This window comes from Coffea arabica, chromosome 7e (genome assembly GCF_036785885.1).
Source record: "Coffea arabica cultivar ET-39 chromosome 7e, Coffea Arabica ET-39 HiFi, whole genome shotgun sequence".
Classification (NCBI taxonomy): Eukaryota; Viridiplantae; Streptophyta; class Magnoliopsida; order Gentianales; family Rubiaceae; genus Coffea; species Coffea arabica.
The window spans coordinates 36,301,132-36,312,911 of NC_092323.1; the positions used below are offsets into that span (position 1 = coordinate 36,301,132).

Below are 11,780 nucleotides of genomic sequence, written 5' to 3' on the forward strand. Positions count from 1 at the left end.
TATCAAAGAGCATTGATAAATTTCTCCAATGCATATTCAACCCCTCATTAGTTCCGAACCAGAGGAATTCAATCAACAAAGTTGGAAGTTACGGACAGTAAAACAAATGTTCAACTGCATATTTTCAACATATGACAGCGTTACTGTACTTCTTTAGGAAGTGAGAAATTCGACGTCTACAAATTACCAGAAACAAGTTGAATTATTACTGATATCAGCACTAATCAAAGTCCATAGCAGCGTAAAGCTAAATTAAAGTTGAATGTAAACCTAGCAAGGATAAAGCAACGATAGAATTACCAGCAACTTCCGACCACATTTCAGTCATCCATGTCAAGAAGCAACTTTTCCTTTTTCTTTGACCTCTTCTCCATTTTCTTTCACCCCTTTGGTCAAGGTTTCTTCTGAACTCTTCACCTCACTGTCACCTTCTTTCTGTTTCTCTTTCTCTTCTTTCTCAGCTCTTAGTCTTTCTTCTTCCTCTGCTTTGAGTTTTGCTTCCTCTTCAGCTTTCAGCCTCGCATCTTCCTTGGCTTGCTTAATTGCTTTGATCAATCTCTCTAAACATATGTCAGCACCCTCTCCAGCAGCCTTTGGCATCAAATTTTCTGCAACATCTGCTGGAGTCACATTGGTTTCCTCCAACATATGTTCAATCTCGGAAAACAGATTGTGGGACTCAATGTCCAAGTAATTCTTAGCCAATACCTTGAATGCTTCAAATCCACAATATGACAGTTCAATGTGCTTATCCATCCTCCCTCTCCTAATGAGAGCAGGATCAAGCTTTTCAACAAAATTAGTTGTGAAAACAATAAGCCTTTCGCCCCCTAAAGCTGACCAAAGCCCATCGATGAAGTTCAGAAGCCCTGAAAGAGTAACCTGGCTGCTTTTCTTTTCCTCCATATTTTTCATCTTCTTCTTGACTGGATCATTTTCGTCCTTCTCATCCTCGTTTTTCTCTTTTTTCTTCTCCCTTTGCCCCGTGAGATCAAGGGAACAATCGATATCTTCTATTACAATAATAGCTTTTCCAGATGTATCAATCAGCAATTTCCTCAATTCAGTGTTATCCTTAACTGAAGTCAACTCGAGATCATACACATCATACTTCATGAAAGTAGCCATGGCAGCAATCATAGAGGACTTACCGGTTCCAGGAGGACCATAAAGAAGATATCCGCGTTTCCATGCCTTGCCTATCTTTGCATAATAGTCTTTGGATTTGCTAAAAGTGATGAGATCATCCATGATTTCTTGCTTCTTCTTAGGTTCCATGGCCAGAGTATCAAACGTGGATGGATGCTCGAAAACAACACTGCTCCACATTGTCCTCTTGTACCCATACCAGCCTTCACTCTTGTTGTTGGTGTACAACTTCCGCTGCCTCTGACTTACAGTGATAGCTTTTCCCTGATCTAGTACATGTTTCAGATACATCTTTGTGATGATTTCTCGATGCTTTTTGTGAAAAGTGAGCGTGAAGTACCTCTTTGCCTCTTCTCTGGGATAGAATGAAAAGGACTGGGTGGGAGGAGTGTGTTTGCTGGAAGACCACCAAAGCTTGATTCGCTCGTATTCGTCAGTAACCTCCTCCGCCTCCTGCATACTGAGGACTATCTGTTCACAATCTTGGATCACGTTGGCTCTGAGACGCTTTGCTTGCTTGGTAGAGTTCTTATCTAGGTATCTTTCAATGGCCGTAAAGGCTCTACTTCGCTCAAAACCATCTCCTTGATATTCAGGGAATATGATTTGGATATATGGGTAGACAAAGCTTCTAAGTTTCTCCCCAAATCTCCTAATTTGGCCACGAAGTTCGTAGGGGAAATAGTTTTGATACATGGTCCAGACAAACATTATGCTAGCCATAGCTGAGCCTAAACTAGCCCACATTTCCCCCATGGCCATCATTTTACTTCACAGAACGGATATGTTTTGAAGCGGTTGTAAGTTTTGTTTCAGAGCTACCTTGCTTTGCTTATTTATGGGGAGAAATTCAATTGATTCTCTGTTTTGACCATCTTCTCCGAAGCTACCCCCTTTGTTTTTTCTGCAAGTATTCTAAAAGCTGGCCCACTCATCGGATAAATTACTCATAGTCCTCTTGTGCTTTTGCATGATAGAATATGACCTCATAAAATTTCAAAATATTCACATGAACCCTTTGTCATTCTACGTAAAATAGAAATTTGACGAAAACGGTTTTGGCAACTTCAAAATGCTAATATTGCGCTTACTCAAACATTAAATAGAATACGAGTATAACTACTTTACATAAAATTATAAGAAAATTATGTGAAATGATGTAAAACTATAAAAGGTTGAGTAGATATATATACAAAATTATAGAGGAATTATGAGCATATTGTGAAACTTTAAAATGGTCACATAATATTACGTAAAATTGTGGGGTTATGACTAATTTATGGGAGAAGACAATCTTTTCCTTTGTGTTCAGACTGAGGAAGCTGCTGTGGAGTGGGTAGCCAAGTGGGAAACTTGGACTTTGCTACGTACTTTATGTGAAAAGTGTTCCTGCAACGATGCACATTTGAGTCCCTTAATGTCTTTATCGTATCCCATTCATCTACTCAGCATTTGGTAGAAAGGACCTGTCTCGACCGGAAAGGTTTCGTAGACAAATAAGGTTGTGACACGATCAACTTTTAAAATAATACCGACCAATACCGACGAAATATTTGTTAGGTCTGCGCTGTGTTTGTTTGTTTGTTTGTTTTTTTTTATTTGTAGGGGTTTTTGTTTGTTTGTACCATTATGTAATTGGTGTTTAGACTATGTATCCACAGCATGAGGGTTATTAAACAATTACTATTAACCATTAACAATTATTCCATCCTAAAAATTATATAGTTCTGAGTTTAAATTTTCATCATCCTCTTCATTTCTTAAATTCCACCCTCCACTTTTAAAAAAAAAAATTATTCCTAAATCCAAAACACCTCTTGATTCAATGTTGTCGTTTTATAAGTGCATGTATTTTACCCAATATTCTACCTTCCTGATGAAGTTTGTGAGGTCATTCTGCTTGCGTCATGGTTGCTTGCATCATGGATGTCTCCAGGAGATTGGTATTTTATTACATGAAAATCTGCAACTTTAAAATACGAGGAACACAGAATTTCCCTATGGTTGTAAATTAGGGTAGCACAATTTGGATTTTCCCAAATCCCAGTGAGTTGATTTACAAACATTAGATTTGTACGCAAATGTTATAATCTTATGGGTGATATATCTACTTTTGCACTTTGCCCCGTAGTGTTAGTTTTTTCTCACTTTATATTTTAAACCATTTGTTGACTGTAATGTTGTGTAATGATAATATCAAAACGATATTTATGCCCTTAATAGTTAGGGATAATTTCAGAAATCTCTCCTAAGATTTCTAACAATTTCACTTATCACCCTTTAATTTTTAAAAATTACGCATATCTTCCTTGCTCATTTAAAAACGATAATTTTAGGAACCTCCTAACAATTTCACCTAGTACATTTGAGATTTTCAATATTACACTTACCTCAATTTGCCCTAAAAATGACCATAACAACTTTAATATTCAACATTTTTCATGCAATTAAATGATCTGCTTCTAATCTTTGTGCATATAAATGCATTTAACCCAATTAGACATTAAATGGAAACACAAACAAGGTTCGCTCATGGAATAACCAATTATGTCCTAAGTATAAATTTAACATATTACAAATTAATTTTAGTTTTGTTTGGAGGATCTAGAGATGAATAGAAGAAGATGCGAGCTAAAGGTTTAAGAAGGACGGGGTTGGCGTTGGTATTCTAATAGTTGAGGGATAGGATATTATATTAAGGGTTAATCACATTTTATCCCCTTAAAGAATATCCCATTTCTCAGTTTACCCCCTAACCTTTAATTTTGCTCACTTAACCCCCTTTAGGACAAAATTGCCCTTGCATTATTTTGACTTTTCATTTACCTTGTTTTCCTTTCTTTTATTTCTTTTTCTCTTTCTTCTTTATTTAATTCTTCCTCTTTCCCACAAAAATCTTCACCTTAATGATTGAAATTAAAAAAGAGGAATTACAGAGATCTATCTTCTTCTTAAATGATCAAAAAAATATTCAAACCACTTTCCTAAAATACAATTTTTTTAGCCTTTCAATTCTTTTAATTTTGGGTTTTCCTCTTTCCTTTCTAGTTTCTCATTTTATTCTCAAGAAAATATCATAAGATGAAATTGTTTTCCTTTCTTTTATTTCTTTTTCTCTTTCTTCTCTCCATCATCCTTCCCAATAGAAAATTCGATTTCCACGAAAATTTTTGTTTTGAGTTTGTAATTGCATATTTCTGGGCGAAGGTTTAAAAGACATCAAAAACTAATTTTGATTTTTTGTATGATGCCACGTGTCACAAATTTCAATTGATAATTATTAATCAGGTCACAATTTCATCTTAAGATATTTTCTTGGGAATAAAATGAGAAACTAGAAAGGAAAGAGGAAAACCCAAAATTAAAAGAATTGAAAGGCTAAAAAAAATTGTATTTTAGGAAAGTGATTTGAATTTTTTTTAATCATTTAAGGAAAATATAGATCTCTGCAATTCCTCTTTTCAATTTCAATCATTAAGGTGAAGATTTTTGTGGGAAAGAGGAAGAATTAAATAAAGAAGAAAGAGAAAAAGAAATAAAAGAAAGGAAAATAAGGTAAATGAAAAGTCAAAATAATGCAAGGGCAATTTTGTCCTAAAGGGGGTTAAGTGAACAAAATTAAAGGTTAGGGGGTAAACTGAGAAATGGGGTATTCTTTAATGGGATAAAATGTGATTAACCCTTATATTAATGCTGTTGATGAAAATTTTTGAGTTTAATGGTGTTAATTTGTGGTTTTTTTTTTTTTTGGGTTTAGATTGAGGTCTTAGAATTAAGATACTGATGCTGGTAGTCGTAATGGAGATAATGATACTGCTTTGGAATGTGCGAATACCAAAGATTTAGAATAGTAGAAATAAGGGTTGAAGTGGGTTTATGATGTTTTATATGTTCCAAATTTTTCAAAGAATTTTACGAGAAAGTAAAATGAACTTCACAATTTTATGAGTGCATTTTGGGTTATTCATTCAAAATTTTGACCATAAAATAGTTTTGTTGTCAAATGGTAACTTGAAGCGAGATATGCATAATTTTTGAAATTTTAAGGGAACTAGGTGAAATTGTCAAACCTCAAGGGAGGTTTCCGAAACTATCCCCATTTAAAATGACAATACTAACATTAACATTCTAATTAAACTCCCCTATCCCCCATACATATACAAAAAATGGGTTTTAATTTTGATCCACTTTCCTTCTTATTCATTTCTCTTTATATTTGATCAGAAAATTAGAAAAACTATCAATGTTGTCTCTAACCTCTATCATGATCATGCATTAGATCAATAACATTTTTTGATGACTTTTAATATCATCTCATTTTTTTGTAGTTCTCTGTCTCTCTCTCTCTCTCTCTCTGTCTCTCTCTCTCTCTCTCTCTCTCTCTCTCTCTCTCTCTAGTATCAAAGTCACGAATAGATCAACAATAATCTAAAAACAAATGACCCAAAATCACTACAACTATGGTAGTTCCACCACTAAACTAATCCACAAACTTAAAAAATCAAGATAATGCTTTCTTCTCTATCTTAAAAAGAATCTATATCTCCAATAAGCAACTATGAAAAGTGTCCTATAATAGTGTTCGATTTATTGTTATAGTTGATTATCAAACAATAAATATTGACATGAAAAACTTGATGTTTATTTCTTTTGTAATTGTGCCCAATTACTTTAGAATTATTTCGTTATAGTTGATTATCAAACAATAAATATTGACATGAAAAACTTGACACTTATTCCTTTTGTAATTGTGCCAAATTACTTTAGAATTATTTAGAAGAATAAATTAAACTTTATAAGATAAGGCCATTTTAGGGTATTCATTAAAATTTTGACCCTATTTTAAAATTTGGTTACCAAAGTGTCAAATCAAAGGAGGCAAGTGTATTTCTCAAAACTTTGAGGGAGCAAAATGAAATAGTTAGGAACCTAAACACAGTAATTCCCCTTGCTTATTTTGCACTTTATCCCCTAACATCATTTTTTTTCTGATTTGTCTGTGTTGTCACTAAAATTGTTGGTCAACTCAAATATTTTATAACACCCAAGACAAATGATGTCTCAAACATCAATATCCCTAGCATAGTAATGTAAAATAAGATATTTGTAGATATAGTCCTAATTAAATTTCATCCCATAATTATACTTGTCTAAGATTGAGAGAAATATCTTACTAATTTCACATTATAATGGGGAAAAATTGTTATTGAAAAATTAATCTGTAAAATTATTATTAAAAGTCTCAAAATGCTCGAATACTATCAGTTTCTCTTTATGAATACGCATATGGTTGTGCTTTTCTTTTAAATTTTTTTTGTCGTATTATAAGGACATTTCTCAATCATCTTTTATTTTTGTCAACTAACTTTTTATTTTACAAATATCAAATGGAAAAAATTATTACAGTATTATTTTTAAAAAATTTTCAAATCTTTAATCAAAACAAATCCAATATGCAGACCTTTTTTATAGTTTTTTTCATTAATAATTTTTGTTTTTTCCTTATCATGTAAAATGAGCTGGATATTTTCCTCTATCTAAAAACATGTAATTACGAAAATAAAATTTAACAAAACCCATATCCATAAATATACAATAATTTTCATTATTATGTTAGGGATACTGATATTTTTAAATATTACCTATCTTGAATGCTTTTAAGGAAAATAAACAGGTTAAGAGAAATGATATTAGATAGTAAAGTGGAAAATGCACTATACTTTAAGGAGATTTATTAGAGTTAATCTCTAGGGGTACAAATACCTTTCGACATATCTGTTACACAAGGTTAGAATTGACTAACGATTTAGCGGAAAAAGTGAAAAAAACAAAGTTAGGGGATAAAGTGCATGATTGATTAAATCTTAGGGAAAGTTTTTGTCATTAATCCTAATCTTATACATGTACGCAGTTCTACGCGCTATATAAGAACTTCTGCACTTGATTGCTTGCTGATCGACTGAAGCCAACTTTGTGCATTTTTTTTTTTTTTTTTTTTGTAGAAATACAAATGAATGAACAATTTGGGCCAAAAGCAAGCAGGGTGACATTGCTGCCAAAGAAAATAATGAATGTGGAGAAAATCTGTTCTTCACTTGTGGCTCTAGGTGTTGTTTCTTTACTTTCTAGTCTTAGCCCACCAAAGTTGACGTTTCATCAGTTTGTAAAATAGTATGTATAGATGTGTTTTCAGTCGGGTGTTTTTTCCTTTTTGGATCTATATATTTTATTGTAAATGAAATAACCTATAGATTAGTTTTCTTTCTGTTTTTTTTAAGTTCAAGAGGATACTCCAAACCTCACAAAAAGATATTGGAAAAAGAGGATCTAAGAGTTGAGACAAGAACTTCACAATTATCTGGGAAAAGAGGAAACAAGGATTTCACAAATATTTGGCTAATATCCTTCCTAAGTGAATTAGGTGTTGAGAATATCAACAACTTAATCATACAACTTCACCCTACGTATTTTTTGATCGTTACGCAAATGAAAAATTCTCACAGATAAAAATATAACACAATTTCATTGCCCAAGACAAAAGATAAGAAAACTGGTACAAATATCAGTTATAATTAATCAAAGAATAAAAGAGTTACAATCTTTGAAAATTTCTTAAATCAAAGAAATCAATCCCTAATTCTTCTCTTCGAAGGACTTTAATCAAAGGGCTGAAGAGACTTGCTCTCTGACCAAAAGAGTGTTCCATACAATTTGGGTATATAGAATGGTTGATTTAATGACGTTAATAGAATACTTGAATTTTCAATCTTCAAGCCTTCAATATGAACGCAAGACTTTGTCTGACTTGGTTTGGATTTGATTTTGATTTGAAGGGAAAAACCTCTTAAGAGAGTTTGATTGATTTTTTTCGGCATTCAGGGATTTCAATCTCTGTCTTGTTTTGGGGGAAAACATCTATTTATAATTGAAATATGTAGGTTTGGTCTTCAAGAAAACCTTCTAGAACATTCCTATATTTTGGGTGACTTGTAATTCAAGAAATCCACTTAATTTGGGCCTTAATAATATACCAGTTCAAGTAGTTCATTGTGAATTAATAAATTCACTAATTCACTTTAATTTAAATAGATATTGTAAATTTAATTTGATTTAATAGTCCATATAACATTAGCCCAATTCGTTAACTGGAAACATAATGGATTTTCATAATTTAATTTAATCAATGTCAACTTATTTATTTAATATTGACTAAATAAATTAAATATATATTCTTTGCCTACAAATGCCCTCACTTTAAGATTTGGTGAGGCATTGCTTCACAACTGCCGAAGACAAGGCTCAAAATATAAATCTTTGCCTTGAAACTCTTTTATTTGTGAAGCCCATTTGCAACTTCATAACCCGAATAGCAGCCATTAATATTATAATTCCAAATGCCCAGATGAATAATTAGTCATGAACATTGGGAATCCAAGTCCCCAGAAAACTTCCCAAATGTAGGAGTAGTATTCCACTTTCTAAAATTCCTCAAATTATTATAGTAACTAGCAGAGTGTTGAAATAAGAAATTGACAAAGTCATCAACCGCCCAAAACCAAACTTACAGGAAACTCATGACACTAAATCCACAACTATCGAATTCACCTCTTAAGCAATCGGAAGTTACCCGAATTTAATAGGTTTTGGAAGCAAATTCAACACATTGCGATAGCCAATTGCCGCAACTTTCGAATGGACTCTAATGTTGTAAGACCCCGGATAGTCCTTAATTTCGAAATTATGTGATATTAATAGCATTTTGTTCTATTTTGTACTAAATTATTAGAAAACCCTAAATTGAATTATTTATAAAATCCTAGTTTTTGTATTAATCACAAATTTGAGTTGTAATTCATGTTTGGTAGACTAGAGTGTGTTTTGGTACAAATAAGTATAGGATTCGATTTATTTTATATAGGTTAAGTAGGTTTACAAAGGTTAGAAAACCCTAATCTAGTAAAATCCCTAGTGTTATAATGTATTAGAAGTTTATGTTGGGTTTTAAAACCCTAATTTTGCCAATATTATAAAGGTAGTTGTTTAATTATTTTTATTATGGATAAAGTATGATTAAGTATTGGTGGTTAAGATAGGAGTGTGATTAGTGAAGTGATTAAGTGTGATCAAATGTTTTGGACTAGATTAAGTTACAACTTATGGAGTTAATTAAAAGATTATCAAATGTTTGAGGGAAAAGGAGTAAGAAAGAGAAAGTAAAGGTGTAAGGGCTAAAAGGCAATAAACAAGCTTTTATTTGATTGGTTGAATGGTAAATATCTTCCCAAGGCTTTGACCACTATTTGAGGGTAGGAAAATACAAGATAAAGCTAAGAAATAAACAAAACAAAGCAAAAGAAAAAAAGAAAGAGGGAAGGCCGAGAGAGAGAGAGAGAGAGCAAGAGAGGGGAGAGATTTTCTTCAAAGTTCTTCAATTTTAGCCATCCATATTGCTTGTGGAGCTCAAGAAGACAACTTGAGCACTTGATTGTTGTAGTTTGAACATCAGCAAAGCTTGTTTGAAGGTAAATCACCTCTCTTGAAAGTTAAATTTTGGTGGTGGGAACTTGAAATTGTGAAAGGGATGTTTTTCTTGTGGTTATACACTTGTATGGTTTATATGGTGAATATTAAGTAGCTTGATGGTTTATTTTAGTGGTTTAGTGCTGCCTAAATTTCGGTTGAGCTATGAAGACCTAGGGTTTGTTTTGGTTTCATGAGTTATTAAGTTGCTTTGGTTGGTTTTGAGCTTGGAAATGGAGTCATTGTGTGACAACCCCACCTCCCCCTAAGGCGAACCAAAGGGTTCGGCGGACCGCCTGCCCAACTCTCGCCGGGACTACGGGGTCAAATCACTCCCAACTCTATAGCACGCGTGATAGAAACCAAAGAAAACGAACGATTGGGAAACCTCCAAGTTAAATGTAACTTACCAACCCATAGTATTGTCGAAATTCCTGCCAGACTCTTTTTTTTTCTTTTCACACTTGGATACTATACTCGTCCGAAATCTCAGTAATTTCATTAAACTCCATGTAGCCATAAAGAATGAACATGTTCGAGCGGGGTAACCCATGCACATGATTAAACACTTTTATATATATATATATATATATAAATACATGATTGCCAATTTACAAATCAAAAGGGAGTTGTTTGATCGAAATATATTCAAGGTTTCGATCTATTGAGGAGCTATACAAAAGAATATATATCTAGCTCAACTCATGCTTCCAAACATCATTGTTCCCAAAAGATTTTCCTGTAAGGAAAACAAGGATAACAAAACGGGGTGATCTATAACCTCAATGAGGTACCAAAAATAATAATAACAGTCAAGGACCAAGGAACTTCATGCTCAATTAATCACATAGGTGTACTAAATAAGGAGATATGTAAACAACTTAGATAGAAAGGATACAGATGGCCCTCAGGAGCCAATTTTCCGTTGCAGTACTTGATCCGACTACGTTGACCCTCCGTCAACTTCCAACTAAAGAAAACCAGTCCAGTAGAACACCGTTTTAACGCCGAATCCCGTTCACCATTCATACCCCTTACCGGGCCCGAACGCCAAATAGAAACAGGAATGGTAATACTCGAGTATACCGGAATCAAGAGTCTCAATACTCAAAGATTCCATAAAAACAGGCACCCACGGATTATTAATTTTCTCGACCAAGCCCTTGCATGGCTCGATTTAATTAACTCCCCATGAGGTTGAGCTCAGGGTTAACAGGACGATCAAGTTTAACAGGACGATCGTGGACACACTTCCAAACGATCGCATAACAAGTGCAAGTAACAAGTTCACGTACATAACAGGTACAAGTAATAGATTCCAGTTTGTTCAGGACAGGCAAGAGAACGAATGTGATAAAGTACACCCTCATCTCATACAAGGTTAACAGTCGGGAAAGATATTCAAGTAGCAAGTTGCAAGTACAGAAAACCAGTTTAACAATAACTCAGGGAAATACACTTACCTGATCAAACAAGGATAATTTCAAAAGTTTCCTTCCCAAGTGTGGCTTTACTCGTCGTTACCTCCTAGAACAATCAAGGCAAACACTTAAGACTCGACTCCAAAATCGAGTATGGAATTCGCAAGTGAGACTCGGTTACGAGCCATATGCCTAGTCAAAAGAACCATTAATGCAAAGCAAAGAGGTGACCTCGGAGTGAAAAGGTAACAATTAGTCTTAAAGCATGAACAACCTCAAAGCCCTTCCTACAATGACTGACCAAATCCAAATTTGAAGTAGATAATGAAAGCAAGATCAATACTAGGAAAACAAAATTTTTCCAGTTCCGCGCGACCTTATATGAAAAATCATATCTCAAGTTTTGTAAGTCCAAAATTAATAAAAGTTATACCGTTGAAAAATACATTCAAAGGGCTATAACTTTCCAGAAAACACTATTGTAAGATTCAGAACGTAAGTCAGTCGAATTCAAGTCGCAAGTTGCTGCCTTGTCCAATGGAGGACAGAACAGGTACAAGATTTCAGTCATCTTTGAAAAATCACCATAAATTGAACAAATAGAAACAGGATCTTAAATTCATATGGTTTATAACCCTATGAATCTAGTTTAAAACGCAACAAACGGAACTCAATTCCGACATTTCTACA

General features: G+C 33.6%; 1 protein-coding gene across 1 annotated transcript; it reads right to left on the reverse strand.

Annotated features, from left to right (window-relative positions):
- LOC113700985 (AAA-ATPase ASD, mitochondrial) lies at positions 1-2,000 on the reverse strand. Its single transcript, XM_027221412.2, has one exon. It carries the CDS (start codon positions 1,912-1,914, stop codon positions 334-336), a length of 1,581 nt encoding a protein of 526 aa, XP_027077213.1. The 5' UTR covers positions 1,915-2,000; the 3' UTR covers positions 1-333.
- Positions 2,001-11,780: the final 9,780 nt, after the last annotated feature.